At 43.2% G+C, this 20,429-nt stretch overlaps 1 protein-coding gene across 10 annotated transcripts in view; it reads left to right on the top strand.

Moving 5' to 3' along the window:
• Positions 1 to 20,429, top strand: part of PCSK5 (proprotein convertase subtilisin/kexin type 5) — a 452,241-nt gene that overhangs the window by 347,519 nt on the left and 84,293 nt on the right. For 8 of the 10 annotated variants that reach the window (XM_027041020.2, XM_027041019.2, XM_053205259.1 and 5 more), the window contains 4 exons: positions 2,040 to 2,142; positions 7,699 to 7,835; positions 14,641 to 14,847; positions 18,328 to 18,396. In XM_027041020.2, coding sequence (XP_026896821.1) covers positions 2,040 to 2,142; positions 7,699 to 7,835; positions 14,641 to 14,847; positions 18,328 to 18,396 — 516 coding nt within the window. Of the gene's footprint in view, positions 1 to 2,039; positions 2,143 to 7,698; positions 7,836 to 9,253; positions 9,601 to 14,640; positions 14,848 to 18,327; positions 18,397 to 20,429 lie in introns of those variants that run through there. The other 2 variants (XM_053205264.1, XM_053205265.1) reach the window with 2 other exon arrangements.

Raw genomic sequence — 20,429 nt, 5'->3', positions numbered from 1 at the left:
GGAGGTAGAATGGGGAGCCTGAATAAATAAAAGGCCATATAAACATGAGGCCTATATTGAATGAGGCAGTCTCAACTTGAAATCACCCATTCCTACTAGACAGAAGTCCCAGCTTTTTTCTCCCTTGGAAACCAAGCTTTCTGATGACCAAGAATGCAATTTGTCCATTTCTAATACCTTTGTGTGAATTAGCAAAAGGTGTCCCCTACAGGGGCAGAGGCAGAGACAGCCAAACCAGAGTGCGTGGCTTGGTGAGATGAACATGGGCTGGATTTCTGCTTCCACATGGCCACTGGGACAGGCACCTTGTGCAGTGAACAACCTGCACGTTTGCATTCTTTGCCCCCACTGGGTACTCACTCTTTGGGGCATTGGGCTCCCGGGAGTCACTCCTGAGCTAAAAACTATGGTTCCATTCTAAAAGTTATATATCAGGGGCGCCTGGGTGGCTCAGTCGGTTAAGCGACCTCCTTCAGCTCAGGTCATGATCTCACGGTTTATGAGTTCAAGCCCTGCGTCGGGCTCTGTGCTGATGGCTCAGAGCCTGGAACCTGCTTTGGATTCTCCCTCTGTCTCTCTGTCCCTCCCCTGCTTGTGCTCTGTCTCTGTCTCTCTCTCTCCCTCTCTCTCGAAAATAAAAAAATGAAAAGTTATATTTTTCCTTTAAAAAAAAATGAAAAGTTATATATCAGATTCCTTGGCAACGACCGAGCAACAAAGAACAGAGTCTGGGATGTGCAGGATATGCCGCTATTAGATAATTGCATTGCTCCGAATATGTACTTTTCCCCTTTAGTTAACAAAACTCACAGAGTAACTACATCAAAGGCTTTTTCTGTATAGAAGGACAAAATCTCCCTGCCGCCTCATTTTCATTTTTGTGGTTAGGGCAAGGGAAGGATTTATATATCTAAGGTTACCTCACCTAGTAACCTTACCTAGTTCAATAAAGCCATGGGACAATGCAGAGGGGTGAACTTCCTTCAATTTCTCACCAGTCAAGTCTATGTTTCCATGGCTTCAAAGCAACTACAATAAATCAGGCAGCAAATCTTAGAGTTTCAGTAAGACTTGGTTAAACCATGCGTGAGGAACTGCTACCTCCCTATTCTGGCTGGATCTCAGATTGACAATGTTCAGACATACTTACAGGGGGTGGAGTGATTCTCCTGAAATCTGAAGTCATGTTTTCTGTGCGTGATTGGTTTCCAAACCATACAGAGTGACTCTTGGGATCAGACTAAAGAAACTTCTCGATTTCTTCTAGGACCGTGGGGGGAGAAGACGTTGTGTAGTGTGAGTAGAGGGTTGGGTTCAAGGAGACCCATCAGTGGTTTATCACTGGATTATCACCTTCAAAGAGGCTGGCTTGTCCCCACCATCTTTGCTGGGAGAGTAATTTCTTACATGTGCAGAAGAAGTTTGGGAAGCTACACGTGCTTCAGTGGAAAGGCCTCCCATGTGTTTTTCCTTGGGAAGGATACTTTCCAAGTAAGTGAAGAATTCTGTGGCTATCTCTTCATTGTTACTCTTTCGGGGTGAGATGCAGCTCACATCTGTCAAATGTTACCCAAGCTTTGACTCCCCTTCTTGACTAGTTACCATAATAACCCCAGAGTTGTGGGTGGGTCCTGCTTGTTGCTTGACTTGAACCAAGGCTGTAACGGAGGTCTCTGGGGTCCAAGCCTTCTCAGCCGTTAACAGGCAAGTCAGAAGGAGCTCAGTAAAGGGGTCCTATGAGAAGCCCCCCTTGGCCTCTCTGTACTTATTTAATCCGTAACACATGTTGACTAGATCCAAAATTATGTCATTGCCTCATAACTTTTTGAGGTTCCAAATTCCGAGGCCCTTGGGAGAGGAGCAGTTGTTATTATAAGGTCAGGACTTAGGACCGGCAACTGAAGCCATCCAAGGTCTCCTCTCTGTGTTGTTTCCATTGCTTTCGGGCAGCCACGGAGCGATCTGGCTGCTCTCAGACTGACGGCCGAGGCAGCGCTGCCATGTGGAAACGAGGTAAACAATTAGGTTTTGTTCCCTAGGAGAATACATCGATGAGCATGGCCACTGCCAGATCTGTGACGCCTCGTGTGCCAAGTGCTGGGGGCCCACTCAGGAAGACTGCACTGGCTGCCCTGTCACAAGGTGAGTGGCCTTTCAGTACCTCCTGTGGTTGGGAGCTCATGGGTGGCAGGTTGGAGAGAGGAGGCGTTTACGACCTTAAAGACACCCCCTTGGGCCTGCAGGAAAAAGAACCAAACACCTTTCCATGACACAAAAACTCCCCACGGTCTGGCCACAGCGCACCTCTGTAACATCTTCTCTCCATGATGCCCAGTACCCCCTCCCAGAACCAGCTCCCTGGACACTAGAGAGGCTTTCATCCATGAAGACGACGGTGCCTTTGACAACTACAACCCCTTCTGCACACCCATTATCTCCATCTGCTGATCAAATATCTACTCATTTTTCTAGAGTCAGTTCAAGGGTGAATTATTCTACAAAGGTATTTTGACCTCTTCGCAGAATTAACCTTCTCCTCTTTACATTTTCCTGTGCTCTGTATAAACTTCTATAAGAGCACCGGTGACATTTTGAAACATTAAGTTACAAATCTCGGTATCTCTATAGATGGGCTGTATTTCCCTAAGTCCCTTGAAATACTCACCTTTGTATCTCCATCACCTATCACAGTGCAAGGAAAACAGTAGGCACTCGATAAATGTTTGGTAGCTGAATGGATGGGGAAATAACAAGTATTGGAATGGGACGAGGATCTCTGCTAATCCACTGGGAATTTCTAGTGGAGAGAGTTGGAAGCCTGTTGGACTCTTGGTCAACACTCCTCTGAGTGGAGCACTTAATATTTTGGCCGACTGAATGTTCGAATGAATAGCCCCATCACCACTCTGCTAGATACGTAGGAAGCAGTCTCTCTCCAGACCAGTATGACGAGGCTGTTCCAGCATCAGGTGAATCCCTAGGATGGACATTCCCTCTGTTTTGGACAACCGCCATTTCATTTCATTTGTCCTCAGGACTAGAATATCCTGAGAGGGAATCGTGTGGGTTAGTCTCCCTCTTCCCCCACAGTGATCAACACACAGTAACAATTCAAGACATGTGCCTTGAATCGAATTTGATAAAGTGTGTAATCAACATCATGGGCTTGGCTTTCCAAATAGCTCCCTCAGGAGGAGAAAGAAGGAAGGCAGAGATGGAGGGAGGAAAGGGAACAGGCACACAAGAACCGCTTTAAGAACTTTCAGTGCTAACTGCAGTGACATTTTCCAAAGGTCTCTTCAAGATTATCTATGCCTCTAAATATTGGGTTTGCCTTAAAGCAGTTTCAAGACATACTCTTAGGTAGAGACATCATTCTGAATATGCGTCCTCTTTCTCCTAACTCCTTACCGCATCAACAGTCAAATTCCACTCCAGGTTTGGACAACTTTGAACTAAGGGAACTTACTAGCATTCGTTTACTAAGGCAGCTACCATCGTCCAGGATATACTGCAGGAGTCATGACTGTCTGAGGCTCATCAAAAGTGAGAAAAAAACTCTACGACCATAACTAGCCATTGAAAAAACTGAAACCCACTGGTACACGAAAGGAGATACAGCTCCACGGCCATTGGGGTAGTGTAACTGTCTTAAGCAGCCCATGATTTAGCTCTTGGAGAAAGAAAAGCGTGTGCGTGGATCTTGAATTAAGGTGTCCTCTCAAGGACATCTTGTTTCCCAGGAAGAATATTTTGCTCGTCTCCCTGAGCACTCCAAAAAAAAAAAAAAAAAAACTATTTTGAAAGATGATGGTGTTGACTTATTTGGGCAGCAACGTATTTTTCTTAAGTCTTTTCCAAAGCGTTTCCCTGAGTGGAATCAGATCCATTCAAGATGGTCTGGAGCACCTGCTTTGTGTCCAGCTCTGAGTTAGGTGCAAGGTCGACGAATACTTACAGGTAGCTCAGGTAAAGAGCTCGGGAAGGCAGTTTCCAGTGGGCACAGGACACAGCAGGACAGAGAATGACAAAAAATGGATCTGACGCAAGCGTTAGGGGTAAGGAGACAAACAGAATAATCAGGACAGTGGGTTTGTCGGAGTCTCTTCCTCGCCTTAAGCTTTGGGATAGCTCTAGTCCTGGTAGAGAAAAGATCATCCCTAAAGGAGTTTTTATCTAGGAGAGGAGTGTTAATATTTAAATATGGGTTCGCTTCAAAATAATATGGGAGGGAAGTAAATTGATGGGAATATAAATATTGGCCATGTACTGAAATTGCGAGGTGAATACAGGGGGAAGGGTACTGTTACGTCTTGTATGTATACTTATTTTAAGTATGTTTACATTTTCCCTTGACACATTTTTAAAAAATAATGTAATCCTGAAGTTCAAATAACTTCCAACTTTAGGAAATCAAACTTTAGGAAGCCCTCTCTTCATATTCTAGTTCTCTCTTTACATTTCCAGAAACTCTTGGGTTTAGCATCTTAGAGACCACTGAAAATTTGCAGGAAGCGAGTGCCCCCTTCGGCACTTGCAACAACACGCTCACCCTTGCAAGGCCATGATCTTGATGGCCCAAGCTGGTTGCCCAACCCAGAACTGAAGGAGTGATAGACCCGATGAACTCATTAAAAGCATTAAAAGTTACTTCTGTTCTGACCCACCCTCAAATGTTTTGTTTGACCTGTTTCACTGCATTCAGGGGTAAAGAAAGACTTTTCTGGCCAGATTTCATTGCTTTAACATTAAAGAACCAAGAAATTATACTAAGGGCCCTTGTGATAGCTTATTTAGGCCAAACCAATAACCAGCAGAGAGGATCAGCTAACCCTGACGTTCCAGCTCTTCTGTTCCAATTCCATCACACGCACACGCGCGTGTGCACACACACACGACACACACACTTGGATGTCTAGAAAATTTAGTGCCAATATTGAGAACATTACCTCTGCCCAACTCTTTAGCACTTGGTTTTGCCAAGTCCTTCCTTTCCATAAGCGCTGTTCACTGCTCTGAAATGGTTCACTGCTTACGAAAAGGCTAAGAACATGTGTGACTTGGGAGAAGAAATACCTCCCCTGCAGAGATTAGCTGGCCTGACTCTCTCAGAAATCCACAGATTGGATGACTGGCTGTCCTAGAGATGGCTTGAGTTGGCTTTAAAGGAAATTGTCATCAGCCCCATGGAGCCCAGAGCGGGGTATCCATTCTCCTCCATTAGGGAAGATTTGTTGCTGTCAGTGGAAAAATCTGTGCCACTTAAAATGGTACTTTTCTCAAGCTCCTTAGCAATCTTCCTTGACGAGGATGGGGGATGGAGGGGATGATGTAATTCGGTGCCTTTACCTAAGCATGACGGTTTTCCTTCTCTTTTTAGATCTCTAAAAAGAATCACGTTCTTATATTAAAACAACAACAACAACCAACTGTGTATATCGCCTGTGCTTTCCTTAGGGTCGATATGAAAGCAGGTATTTCAAAGCACAATTATGTGCTTGGCATTTCCTTAAAATCAAGTACTCAAGTGAGAAATGCAGCCTCCTCCATACATAAACACAGAAGTATGACACCATCGGCTTCGCTCTCCAGCCCACCACCCCCACGTTCTGGATGCTTCTAAATGGTTCCCATCATGGAGAGTATTAGATCACCTCTCCCAAGAGAAATGATTTCCCCCTAAACAAATCCGTCATCTCTTTCTATAAAAGACAAACATGATGATATACTTTTCATCCCTTTTTCAACTGAGTTTAGCGGGGGGGGGGGGGGGGGGGGAAGAATCCTCACAAATAAATGTCCCCATTCTCCCTTCCAGGAGAGCATCTAGCAGCTTCCTTGTTTAAAAACCTCAGAAAGCTCTTACGCAGTTTTTCTTAAAGGGAGGTTTTTTTGGTTTTTTGGTGGTTTTGTTTTTTGTTTTTTGTTTTTTTTAGATAGTCCCATCCAAATTATCCCTTGAAAAATCTTCTAGCTCAGAAACCAGAGCCAGGGTGGGGCTGGGATATTCCCAGTTCGCATTAGTGCCGTCAACTCAAGTCTGGGCTGGGAGCACAGCCTTCTCATTATACACCATGGTGCAGGGCATCTGTTTTGACACGGACGAACAGATGTGCCTACGTGTCTGTTTAGGGCTGGGACTCCAGGCTCTGCAGTGGCCAAAAGGATGGCTCACTCCAGGAGCGCTGGGGATGGTGACCAGAACCTGAAAGGCGGAGAACCCAAGAACCAGGTGGCTTTCCCATTGTTCCCAACAGATGCAAATGACACGGGCTTTCGGGGCGACACATTGGAAGATTGCAAGCAACATGCTAGGTCAGGTCGCCTTGCTCCTGCTCCAACTTCCTCCCAACCCGTGACTGAAATGCCCATTTCCAGTTCAGGGCTGCCTCTAGCTATGGAAACGGTGGGATTCAGCCAAGCCAGGGCACCCCGGGCCTACACCTGACCTTCCATGATACATCCAGCTTGGGTGGAAGGAGGTGGTAGAGAGAGAAAGAAGCCTTACCTTTGCTGACAGGCCCTCCACTCTCTCAGGCCTGGATGCCAACGTCATACCCTCGGGGGAAACAGGCGCACTACAGGCTCAGCTCACCTCACAAGGGATACAGTAACGACTACCGGAAGGAAGCTCTAACGGACCCAATTGGGCACTGCCGGTGTTACTTAGGAATCATTTAACAGATTCCACAGTACTCCATTCTGTCTCATTCTTCTGCTGAAGGGAAAACAGTGGCTCTCAAAATGTCTCCCTAGACCAGCAGCATGAGCACCACCCAGGAATTGAAAAACCACAAATTCTCAGCTCCCTCCCCCAAAGACGACTGGATTAGAAACTCTGGGGGTGGAGCCCTACAGCTCACTCCATCTATCCATATTACCTATCTGACTCTAGCACTTGGGGAACATTTTGTATCTGAAAGAGCCAAATTCTTGGCTACCACTTACTTAACCACATTTGCTCTTGGAATTACTTTGCAAAGGAAGAAAAGCAAAACGATGAAAATACTGTGATATGGATTGTATGTGTATAAAGTCAAAGGTTTTATAAGCCCACACGCTATCCCATCTGGGGGGGTCCTTGTAGGTGTTTGCAAACAAAATTTAAAAAAAAAATGGTACTTGATACATCAAGAAGTGCTTGCAAAAATGACACTCAAAATCAGTTCATTGATCACTTGCCATATGCATAGGCCAAGTTTATAAGTAGCATGTAAGCTACAGGACAGTGTTTCGTTCTACCCTTTGAGAGCCCTTGATGTTGACATCTCCCTTGTAAAGTGTGGGCATGCTGATAACTAAAGGAATAATATTTTCTCCAAGGCCTCTGGATCCAGAGGCCTATTTAATGTCTTGAAAGTTTAAAGACCTCCATCTGATTGTTGACTATGTTTGGCCGGGCCCCACAATATGGGTTTAATCCCTGCAGGCATTGGTTAGCTTGTTTGGAACCAGAATCACGGTTGCATCCTGAGCCAGTTTCTGGCATGCCTGCTGTTGGGTCCAAACCTTGGGCCAAGGATGGGTACATGACTAATATTCCACATGTTCTAAGATGATCAGTCCCAGGCATTCACCCTTGTTTCTGGAACGATGAAACCAAGTCTGTGCAGTGAAACGTGAACACCACATGTCCTAACACTTACAGCCATTCCAGAAAGTCACCCTTACAAACTCTGAAATCTGCTCTTTCTCTAGGATTTTTGACAATGGCCACTGCGTTTTCAAATGTCCCTCAGGGAAATTTGAATTTCAGAACCAATGCCATTTGTGCCATTACACCTGCCAAGAATGCCAAGGAAATGAGCCTTCCAACTGCACTTCCTGTGGAGTAGGTGAGGAAATCCGGCTCTTCTCTTCTCCCTTTCTTCAAACCTGTTCTCCCACTGGCCATAATTTGGTTTGACTCAGAAGCCTCATCTCCGGGGACAAGGGGTTATTAGGCGGCCGTTCACTGGAGAGTGTGCATGACCTTGAAGCTTCTGCTTCTCGTCAGGAAACGAGTTCACATTATTGTAGACACAGACTCACTGCCCCTAAGGAGATGAGAGAGAAGCTAAGAGGTGTCTTTCTGGAGAAGGGGAAAGAAAGGTCATGCAGACATGGTGTTAGACATGAGACAGTGAAGCTAAGATTTCCTGAGGTCAAAGTGAAAAGCTAGGATGTTAAGGAAGATGGACTCAGTCTTTAAGAGAAATATTGAAATAGATGCTGTGTTAAGGCCTCTTCAGCCCTGAGCTATGCCATTTAGAAGTTGTTAGAGCCCTACTGTAGAAACAAAGGAATGGTTTCAACACAAAAATAGAACTTTTTGTGTCGCACCTTAAAAAGTCTAAGTCTCTGCTGTCACTGGATTATACTCCGTGATCTCAAAGGTCCTCTGCAGGTTGACCCTTGACTCCCCTCATACGCCTGCCCCCAACGTTGACCTCACATGAGTCAGGTTCACATTTTATTTGACTCCCATGATACTTTTAACATTTAAGCCGTGTTTAAGAATTGGTAAATTTCAGGGGCACCTGGGTGGTTCAGTCAGTTAAGCATCTGACTTTTGGCTTCTGCTCAGGTCATGATCTCACAGTTCGCGTGTTCAAGCCCCGCGTAGGGCTCCGCGCTGCCCGCGTGGGGCCTGCTTGAGATTCTCTATCCCTCCCTCTCTGCCCCTCCCACTCCTTCTCTCTCTCAAAATAAATAAACTTTTTCTTAAATATTGAAAACTTTCAAAGAACAACCCGGGCTTTCGTTCTTGCTTCTGTTTTTGCTTTGTCCCGGGGAAAAAAGAATGATTCATCTTTATTCTTGCTTGTGATAAAGCCAAGAAAAATGAAGAACAAATCGCAAGCAGCATGCATTTGCAGGAAAATGGGGGACAACGCATTTCTTGGTGCAAGTTAATTTTTTTTTTTTTTTGCGTTTCTTACGTAAACAAAATGGATCTATGTCAAATTTTCTCGCGAGGCTGCTCCTTCTGTGTCCTTCCTCATCTCGAAGAGGGTGATAAAGGGTTTCTGCTTTTAAGGTTATTATGAAAATGAAATGAGATTAAATGAGATAAAATACCAAATCACTTAAAACCAGGCTGGCCACATGAACAGTACTCAGTAAATATTAACTACTACCCTTACTGCTACTGTTACCACTCATTATTTGCACCTACTTCCTCCTGTGGGCATGTGAATTTCTCGAGATGCAAAACTGCTTCAATGGAGATGTTCCCCACTCGCTGTCTGCCTGGCCTCTGTTTACTTTTTAGGTCTCCGTGTCAACTTCATTCCCTCCATGAGGGCTGCCCCAATCTCCTGTCTCAGTTGGGACTGCTCCATACGTGTATCCTGAGACCCTCCACTTAACCCCTTTACAGGTGTCCTCAAACTTGATATCTGTCTTGTCCGTAAAGCTCTATGTCCTCTAAGAGCAGCGGACAGTGTCTAACTGAGCACCAGCTCGAGTGCAAGGAGAGCATTCGGCAGGTGGAAGGCCCACAATATAACTGAATCAATGGTTCAGGAGAAAGAATGCCAGAACCAGCCACGAGGGGACCTACTTCCTGCTTGGTTACTGATGAACTAGAAGATATTAAACCAGTCTCTCCACCTCTTTTAAGTCTCTCCTTGTTTGTAAAAGAAAAAAAGAAGAAAAGAAAAGAAAAGAAAAAAAGGAAAGGAAAAAGGAAAGGAAAGGAAAGGAAAGGAAAGGAAAGGAAAAGAAAAAGAAAAGAGGAAAGAAAGAAAAGGAAAGGAAAGGAAAGGAAAGGAAAGGAAAGGAAAGGAAAGGAAAGGAAAGGAAAGGAAAGGAAAGGAAAGGAAAGGAAAGGAAAAGAGAAAAGAGAAAAGAAAAGAAAAGGAGAGGGGACACATAGACAAGACGGCATCCAAAATCCCTTGCACACTTGAAACCTACTAAATCTTCACGCATAGTACAAAATTAAGGATTCACTTGAATACTGAACAAATGTCTGAAATGTTTGCAGCATCCCGTAATTACGTGGACCAATCCACACATAAAACGCTTTGATGTCTCCTCTGCATTTTTTGTCTAAAAGTCGATTTACTCCCGTCTTCACAAAATTGCACCGTAACTCTCGCACGTACAGGTTGCTACACAGAGCTGCCGTGGAAAATGCACTAAAAGACTGTATGACGCCTGCCCTCAAGGAGTGGACGCTCTAACAGAGGGGGTTGTGGTTAGGTATTGTAAAACGAGAATATATTAAAGACCAAACGAAGGAAGGCATCCTACCACAAGTCAGAGAAGAAGCATCACTTTCAGCTATGAGCCAGCAGAAAAGGCTTGCTGGAGAGGGTACTGTTGAGCAAGCTCTGATTAGGAGGGTTCTCTCCTCTTAAGAGCACGGTGTCCCTCATACTTGTATTAGCACAGCCAGCAGGTGAAACAGTGCTAACAACAAGGGATGATTGGACAGACGCAGTTCCGTATCCGCAGGCTTTAATAAAACCCTGAAACCCTCTGACTAGGGAGTCCCATCTACACACCATCAGCGTTTCCCATCAGTCTGGAGAAATCTCACCTTTGTGCAATTGTAACGCTGTTAAGAATTTAGGTCTGAATCCTTTTGGAGGTGCCAACCGCCAGCTCTGCTCTGTTGGTGAAGATTCACTCTAAGTTCTTTTCCAGATTTGTTCTCTACCAAACTGAACCAACGCAAAGCTAAAATCGACCCCCCCACCCCAGCAGCTACAGTAAGAAACACGTTGAAGTGGACTTCACACGGTTTATTTTCAGGGTCCCTTGGCCTTTCTTTCATCCTTTCCCGCAATCCTTGTTTTCCCCCTCTTGCCTTCCGCCTTCAACCTTCCTTTCTTCCTGAAGACATGTGGTATCTTCACATTAGTCTATCTTCTCTTGTGACGAAATTTAGCCGTAAGAGATGCTCCGGAAATAGCGAATTGCTCTCACGTGTAAACGAAAACCAATCGGAACCCCTCTCAGAGTTTCTTGCACTTTATATCTTGTTTCATATGATCACATGAGGTGTAGCACCCAGCAAAAATATCCCTTCTACTGTTAGAACCAGCTTCTCTTATATATCATTACAATAATTTAAATTCTGAGACTCTGAGCAAGTAGCCTGCCATTTATGCATGGTATTTAGATCAACGGGATATCCAAATTATCAGCCAGAGCTAAATGAGCTGCCATACGACCCAGGCTATTAGAAATGTGAGCAAATCTTGGTGTAACCCTGGACCAGACCTGTGGGGAGAGCTGCCCAGGATCCAGGCATCTATGTGAACTCCTTTACAGGCTCCATGTACTTTAAATCCCAAGACCATCCAAGTCTGTTTTTCAAACTCAAATTGTAATACCCAAAGTGGTTCAAATAATAAAGCCATGTCTGAACAATACAAATGGGATGGGAGAACATCGCTTCTGATATCTGAGCCCATCATCATTACTTTTTAGTTTTAGGTTGCTGATCCAGATCGGTATGTAGAGTAGGGCTACTGCTAAATATTCATGCACTTAGCCACTCATTCATTCATTCATTCATTCAACAAATACGTATTTAGAATTCATTATATGCCCGGCTGTCGCCAAGCCTCTGGATCCGGGGGGGATGTCGCGTGAGGATGCAGGGAACGTACAGCAATTGCCGGATGGAAGAGGGAGGAGCTTCTCACTGTTCTCTTCATTTTTTTAAATATAATTTATTGTCAAAGTGGCTTCCATACAACACCCAGTGCTCATCCCAGCAAGTGCCCTCCTCCCTGCCCATCACCCACTTTCCCCTCTCCCCCCAACCCCCGTCCAACCTCAGTTTGTTCTCTGTATTTAAGAGTCTCGTGGTTTGCCTCCCTCTCTGTTTGTACCTCGTTTTTCCCCTTCCTTTCCCCCATGGACTTCTGTTAAGTTTCTCAGGATCCACATATGAGTGAAAACATACGGTATCTGTCTTTCTCTGACTGACTTATTTCACTCAGCATAATACTTTCCAGTTCCATCCACGTTGCGGCAAATGGCAGGATTTCCTTCTTTCTCATTGCCAAGTAGTATTCCATCGTATATACAAACCACATCTTTTTTTATCCATTCATCAGTTGATGGACATTTAGGCTCTTTCCCTAACTGGGCTATTGTTGAAAGCGCTGCTATAAACACTGGGGTACAAGTGCCCCTCTGCATCAGCACTCCTGTATCCCTTGGGTAAATTCCTAGGAGTGCTATTGCTGGGTCATAGGGTAGTTTTATTTTTAATTTTTTGAGGCTCCTCCACACTCTTTTCCAGAGCAGCTGCACCAGTTTGCATTCCCACCAACAGTGCCAGCGGGTTCCCCTTTCTCCACATCCTCTCCAACACCTGTTGTCTCTTGTGTTGTTAATTTAAGTCATCCTGACAGGTGTGAGGTGGTATCTCATTGTAGTTTTGATTTGTATTTCCCTGATGGTGAGTGATGTTGAGCATCTTTTCATGTGTCTGTTGACCATCTGGATGTCTTCTTTGGAAAAGTGTCTATTCATGTCTTCTGTCCACTTCTTCACTGGATTATGTGTTTCGGGTGTGGGGTTTGGTAAGTTCTTCACAGGGTTTGGATACTAACCCTTATCTGATATGTCATTTGCAAATATCTTTTTCCATTCCGTCAGTTGCCTTTTAGTTTTATTGATTGTTTCCTTTGCGGTGCAGAAGCTTTTTATCTTGATGGGGTCCCAATAGTTCATTTTTGCTTTGAATTCCCTTGCCTTTGGAGATGTGTCGAGTAAGAAATGGCTGTAGCTGAGGTCAAAGAGGTTGTTGCCTGTTTTCTCCTCTAGGGTTTTGACGGCTTCCTGTCTCACATTTAGGTCTTTCCTTCATTTTGAGTTTATTTTTGTGTCTGGTGTAAGAAAGTGGTCCAGGTTCATTCTTCTGCATGTTGCTGGCCAGTTCTCCCGGCACCATTTGCTGAAGAGACTGTCTTTTTTCCATTGGATACTCTTTCCTGTTTTGTCAAAGATGAGTTGGCCATACATTTTTGGGCCCAATTCTGGGTTCTCTATTCTATTCCATTGGCCTATGTGTCTGTTTTTGTGCCAATACCATACTTTTCACTGTTCTCTTCCAATCTTCCTACCTGTATCTGAGAAGTTTGGCCCTCCGAAAAACAGGATGTTTTCTGAATGAATCTTGGTGGACATGGGGTTTGCTAGGGTTTCATAATGTGTCTGAGAAGAACATGGCTTGGAAGGTTGACCCTTTTGTGGTCTCAAGAGTCCATGTTCCGCCAGATCGGGGGTTTGTGCTCCGTTTTGACGTGTAGCTGTCGAATCACCAAATGCACATCATATCCTCCCAAACATTCTCCTTCCCTTAAAGGATAACGTTCCCCCAACTCAAGGTTGTAGAGGGCAGCAACTTGTGTGCACCACCCCTATGGCAGTTGTCTTTATCTTCTTTGCCCCATGGGAACCAGCAGACTCCTGGCATGAAATCACAAACAGAGAAGAGCCCAGGATCCAAGGGCGTGATTTTTAAGTTGGATCTGAACTAGGGATTTAATTAAGGACAAAACATGACGTTAGATCATTTGAAAGTGCCAAGTGTATGGACACAAAAATAGGTGAATGTTTGCAATTTCACGTGGTCCAGTCCACCATACTGATGTTAAGATTCTGCATGTGCAACATGGAGTTAGCGCTATCTTCATCCACAGATTTCAGCAGCCTCGCACCTTGAAGGTCAATGGTTCTGGATCTTCATGTGGTAGATCACAAGTGAACACCCGACTCTGGCTATTTTGGGTAAGACAGGTCAGCCGTTCTGCAGAGGCAGGAGCATATGGGAGACGTGATTCAGAGAAGATCGATAACCTAAACACGCTCAGCGCAAAGGCTCCAGTAGGGTGAGGGCAGGAGACCTCTAGGAGCATCTATATTAATTTTGTCATACACACACACACACACACACACACACTTATTATAATGATTTTTTTGTTAACTGTGAGTTGATAATTGGTTTGAATTTTCTATTCCCTCCCAAACCAAATTCCCATAGTCTTATACTAGACGTACGGTTATTTTTTCCATGTAGACTCCAATGTTGTCAGAAGCTCAGGACTTTCAAAAATCCATTCAAGGAACCAAAAAGCTGTGCTTGGTCTAGCGCTTTAATACACTGTCTTCATAGGAGTTGGTACCTCTGCAAAAATTCAGACTTTAGACAGTTAACACAAGCGTGTGATTTTGACAACAGAATTCAGACTCTTTCTAAAAGACTGCCCTCTTCCAAAAATGGTTCTATCGGTAAGCATTTGTTTATTGTCACAGGATCTCTATTGCCCCCAAGTCTGACAGCTTCCACAGATACCAAAAGGAGCCCTTGGGAAGATGAAACACACTCTGACTCATAGTTATCCACAGATTGTGGTTTCTGCTTTTGCAGTGACATCCCAGGGAATAGTCCCTATTGGCTCAAATACGCAAAATGTTGAAAAATTATTCCCCACGATGAAAACTCTTCTACTATAAGGATATAGATATTGTACTTTTCATTAAATGAATTCTTATATACTCCTGGTCCCCGAGGAGCCAAAATACTCAGTTACATCATTTAAAAAATATGTATATATATCTTAGGTTATATTAGCTTCCTGGTTAATTTCGTACATTTTCTTTCTTTTTCTTGCCCCTCTGTCTGTTCAGATAAGCATGGCCAGGAGCGCTTCCTGTATCAGGGGGGATGTTGGGAGCGCTGCCCAGTAGGCTACTACCCTGCTGAGGGGCACACCTGCCTGCCCTGCCCTGACAACTGTGAGCTTTGCCACAACGCACGCATCTGTGTACGATGCACGGGAGGCTACTTCCTAGTGCCCACCAACCATACTTGCCAGAAGTCGGCGTGTGGACAAGGTAAGTCTGCTCTGAGCCACTGTCTTGCACCAGGATGTAGACGTCCCAGAGATCTGCATTGTGTTCCAGGTTTTAATGTTGGCACCCGGGATGACTTTACGTGACTATATGTGCAGTGGGGACAGTGATGACTGCTCCTCTCTCTCCCTCCTCACACCTTTCTCTGGGTTCCCCAAGACACATTCCAGAGACACAGGAATGCAACTAATCACAGAGAAACTGATCTTGAATTGAGAGTTCGTGGGCACGATATAATGGAGAGAAAATCAGATAAGAACCTAAAAGTCCTGACAACGTTCTCCTTCCCAATTACTAGGTATGGGACCCTGTGCGAAATCAGTCTAATGTTTCTATGCCTTGTTTTCTTCATGTGTGAAAGGGTGAGCATTGCACCACGACGGTTCCTGTGAGAAGCCAATGAAAATAAGCCTATCTAAAGCTCCTTGAAAATATTCAATGTTCTATGAATTGTATGTGTTACTGCTATTGCCCAATCCCTTATCGTACATGGGAAGACAGAAATTAGAAAACAGGACTTGTAGTGTTTTTTTTTTTTTTCCTTTCCATTAAGAATGCTACAGACTTTCTTTGCTCTGAGAATGCTACAGACGTTCTCTGCTCTATTTAAGAATTATGCCTGGTCTAATGCTGCAAAGAGTTCCAAGATGTTTGTAGAACAAATGAGATACTCATTCCTTTTCTGCTTGTGTTTACTAATGTAGTATAGGCTTTAAAACTTAAAAAAAAAAAAAAAAAGGATTTAGAAAGGCAGATTTAAAAATACAAAGTATGGGGGTGCCTGGGTGGCTCAGTCAGTTGAGCCCTCAACTTTGGCTCAGGTCATGATCTCACAGTTCGTGAGTTCAGGCCCGACATCGGGCTCAATGCTATCAGCACATGGCCCACTTCAGATCCTCTGTCCCCCTATCCCTGCCCCTTCCCCACTTGTGCTCTCTCAAAAATAAATAAATCATTTAAAAAAATATATAAATACTTTTATTCATGGCCAACAAGCACATTAAAAGATGTTCAGCCTCACTAATTTTTAGGGAAACACAAATCAAAGCCAAGATGAGATATCACCTCACACCTGTTAGAATGGCTATTATCAAAAAGACAAGAAATAACAAGTGTTGGAGAAAATGTAGAGAAATGGGAACTCTCATACACTGTTGGCAGGAATGTAAATTGACATAGTCACTGTGGAAAACATATGCATATTCCTCAAAAAATTAAAAATAAAACTACCATTTGATCCCACTACTCCACTACTGGGTTTTTACCCGAAAAAATATGAAAACGCTAATTTGAAAAGACATACGCCTCTCTATGTCGATCACAGCATTATTTACAATAGCCAAGAAACTGAAACAAGCTAAATGTTCATCAAGGGATGAATGGATAAAGTTGATCCATTTTTTAAAAGAATGAAATCTTGCCATTTACAATACGGATGGACCATGAGAGTATTATGCTAAGTGGAATAACTCGGGAGAAAGACAAATACCACATGATTTCACGCATATGTAGAATCTGAGAAACAAAACAAACGAACTCAGGGATGCAGAGAACAGATTGGTATTAACAGAGGGAAGGGGGCTTGGGGATGGGAGAAGGGCTGAAGGGGACCAATTGTAGGGTGATGGATGGTAACTAGATTTTGCGGGATGATCACTTTGCAGTATATACAGAGAGCAAATTATAATGTATACTTGAAACACATCATTTTAAAGGTACATTTAAAAAAAGAATACTCAGAAAATAAAAATATGATCTTGGAAATTGTTTTGAAAAAAAATTATGGGAGAATGAGAATGAAGAAGAGAGGTAGAAAGATAAAAATTTTGAAGTCACTGACACAGTAGAACCAAAAGAAAAAGTAAAAGTAGAAAAGGGAGACAAGGGAAGAAAAATAATGGATCACCCAGGAATTTCAAATAATATAGGTTTTCCCATAAAAGACTCGTAATGATAGAGAACAAACTGAGAGTTGATGGGGGGGTGGGGGGGGATGGGCTAGATGGGTGATGGACATTGAGGGTGCCATTTGTTGTGATGAGCACTGGGTGTTAGATATAAGTGATGAATCACTAAATTCTCCTCCAGAAACCAATATTACACGACATGTTAACTAATTAGAATTTAAATAAAAACTTGAAAGAAACAAAAAAAACAAATAATATAGGCTTTTCAGAGTAAACAGCAGAAACAGGAGAGAGAACATTAACAAAGAACTAATTCCGAAAAACCCCAGAACGGAAGGACATGAATTTCCAGATTGAACAAGCCCGCTGCATGTTCAGCATAATGGATTTTAAAAGGACTCACAACAAGACACGTGATTGTAAGAATCTGGAAATCTGAGATTTTTTTTTTTTTTTTTTTCTGCAAGAGGAAAATCTTGAAAACTTCCAGGGGAAAATAAAGGAGATCATACAAAAAAGGATTGGCTATCAGAATGGCATTGAACTTCTCAACGATCCTGGAAACTGAAACATAAAAATGGAACAAAAACTTTAAACTTCTGAGAAGAGAAAGTATTTCTCTTTTAAAGCCTAAATTCAGTCAAGCCATGAGTCACGTGTGAGGGCAGAAAAAAACGTTATTTTCAATCGCGCAAGTTATCGAAAACTTTACCTCCCATGCATCCATCCTTTCTTGGGAAAATGATTTGTAGAGGGTGTATTCCACCAAAAAAATAGGACAAGAAATAAGAAAATAAAGGTCCAGAAAATTCATCCAAAGGAGGAGGATGAAAGGAATCTTCAGGACGATGGTGAAAAAGATACTAATGCGATAGCGGGAAGATTTCTACTTAGGGTACAGTTGAGGACGCATCAAGGACAGATATTGAGAAAACAAACAAAGAAGCCAGACAGATATGAGCACAAGAGAAAACAAAAAGGTGTGCAAGAACCTTAATGTTGGGGCAGCTGGGTGGCTCAGTCAGTTAAGCATCCGACTTCAGCTCAGGTCATGATCCCAGCGTTAGCGTCGGGCTCTGTGCTGCCTGCTCAGAGCCTGGAGCCTTCTTCAGATTCTGTGTCTCCTTCTCTTTCTGCCCCTCCCCCGCTCATGCTCTGTCTCTCAAAAATAAATAAATGTTAAAAAATTAAAAAAAAAAGAACCTCAATGTCATCAGAACGTGAACAATGATAGTATAATCATAATATAAATGCTGAGTATTAATCTAGCAAAATCTGTAACTTGGGAGGATGGAACGTATGTCTGTGTTTGTTGGAGTATTGGAGAAAGAAAGCTACTCTTTACTACTACAGGTAGTGCCTAAGAATAAACTCACAAGGCAGCATCATAATCATGTTACTTAGAAATTTGGAGGTAAAAACTAAAAGAATCACAATTTTTTGTTGCTGAGAAAAGAGAAGGGGCAGAAAATAAGCTACACACCAATATATTTTCACAGCAATTAACGTTTCTCCAACACTAAAGTGAATCGTGTTTCTCCCTCTTCTTGTACAGGTGAAGTCCAAGACCCAGACTATGGAGAGTGTGTGCCTTGTGAAGAAGGATGCCTGGGATGCAACTTGGGTATGCCACTGGGTTTTTTTTGCCTAAAGAGTTGATACAGCATTTTTTTTCTTTTTCCCCACACATCCTCATTGTTATCACCAATGTCACCATCAATGCCCACTAAGCAGGCTCACTCTTATGAGACAGGGTCACTGCAAGACATGTTCCCTTTTGAGGCAAAGGAGAGGTCACTTATCTTAACGAAACCCAAGTTTAGGAAAGGACAGGCATCTTTTCCTCTGGTTGTTAGCTATCTAGTGGGGGACATCCGCAACCATATTTCCAGTTGCATAGGACGTGACCTCTCCTTAGCTTCTCAAGGTCACAAATATGGAGTGAAACAATGGTGGGAGAAAGGAACTGAAGCAAAGAAATGCCTAATTAATCTCACTCACTTGGCATGTGATTCGCAAAAACTTGTCAGGAGTATAGGGATTTTCCTTTGCAGAATGACTCTATTGGTTGAAGCCTAAGACAGTCCTTTGAGAAGAAACCAATATGGTGACAGTGAGTTAAAATCCCCACCGTACAACAAACAGTTGTCAGTCTTCCATATACTTCCCTAATTCAAATCACTGATCCCTTTCTCCCCATGCATACCTGGTTCTCCAGTGGAAAAGAGGAGAGGGAGTCTACACCACACAGAATCGTTGGATTGGGTGTAAAATTAAATATAGGGAGGGTGCCAAATTCCAAGAATGTATCTTAATGTAAACTTAGTCAAGTCACTGAAAATAATTAACATTTGGGTCTGTAGATCTTTGAAAGGAAACCCAACCTAAATTAAAGATTGATGGAGTAATTTCTATTCATGGAATTTCCATGAAGCTCTATGATTGGTTAACGTCTGCTTCTAAAACTTTAATGTCCACACAGATCCCACGGGGGATTTGTTAAAATGCAAATTCTGATTCACAGGTCTAGGTAGGGCCTGAGAATTACGTTTCTAATAAGCGGCCTGGTGAAGCCAAGGCTTCGTCAAACACTCATGAGGTCGCAAGGGGTCAGACTGTGGCAGGATTAAGTAGAATTTTTATTGGTTTTTCCCTAATAGATGTCCTTGAATTCTTAAATATTATACATGAATTATCATTTATCTGATGACTGTCATGGATTCTTTCCACCTTAAATGGAAATTATGCATTTTCTATAATATCTGTAACTACCAAACAGAGTTTTTAGGACCTTGAAAACCATCCTGCCATTACCTGCCACTGTGAAATGGGGCATATGCTTTGGAAAATAAAACAGAAGAATGAAAATCACACTTAGGAAGGGGCTCCATTTAGAGGCTTATCAGCCATCTAAGGGTAAAATGCTAATTTTCTCGGAAGCACACGTAGACCTAAACGTAAGTAATAGAAGTACTAAAGTTGAAAAGATAAGCAAATTCCAGCATACCTTGTGAAGTCACAGGAGGTGGTCCTTCTTGCAGGGAGCCAGGACAAATGTCTTGACTGTCTTGACTTCACATTTTGCCTCCTTCAGACCATAGCGTCTCATCAGGTTTCGCATCCCAGCTAACTTTCGTGGTCTCCACTTCAACGTTTGCTACTATTGTATGTTGCGTGACCATGCTAGCTAGCATCTTTGTGTATCACAGAAAGGGGTGTGTACGTGTGGGGGGGGGTGTGGGTGTGTGTCTGCCTCTCTGTAAAATCTCAAAACTTGGAAACAATGACAACCGTGATCACTAAGGATACACACTGTGCCCACTCTTCCCTTAGCTGATCTGGCTACAGAGGGGACCCAGGGTAGCCCCTGGGAAAAAATAACATCTGTACCAGACCTAGGCTATCTGGGGACTCAAAATCCAAAAGAATCAACTTGTAAGAAGAGATAAATTAGAATGTTTCACTCCCTCCGCAGCGTACTACTGAAATATTTAGTTCATTCACTCCTTTAAGAAATTTTGTCTACAATGTTGAGGGCTCACTGGAATACTGGGAATTGAAAGCTGACAACGGTTGTGATCCCACTAGAAGGCCCCCTCTGGCTGTTACAAGCGACATACCTTGAACCAAGTCTTTTACAAGGCAACCTGCCAGAAT

Source organism: Acinonyx jubatus, chromosome D4, assembly GCF_027475565.1.
Source record: "Acinonyx jubatus isolate Ajub_Pintada_27869175 chromosome D4, VMU_Ajub_asm_v1.0, whole genome shotgun sequence".
Lineage (NCBI taxonomy): Eukaryota > Metazoa > Chordata > Mammalia > Carnivora > Felidae > Acinonyx > Acinonyx jubatus.
This window is presented reverse-complemented; position numbering and strand designations above follow the sequence as displayed.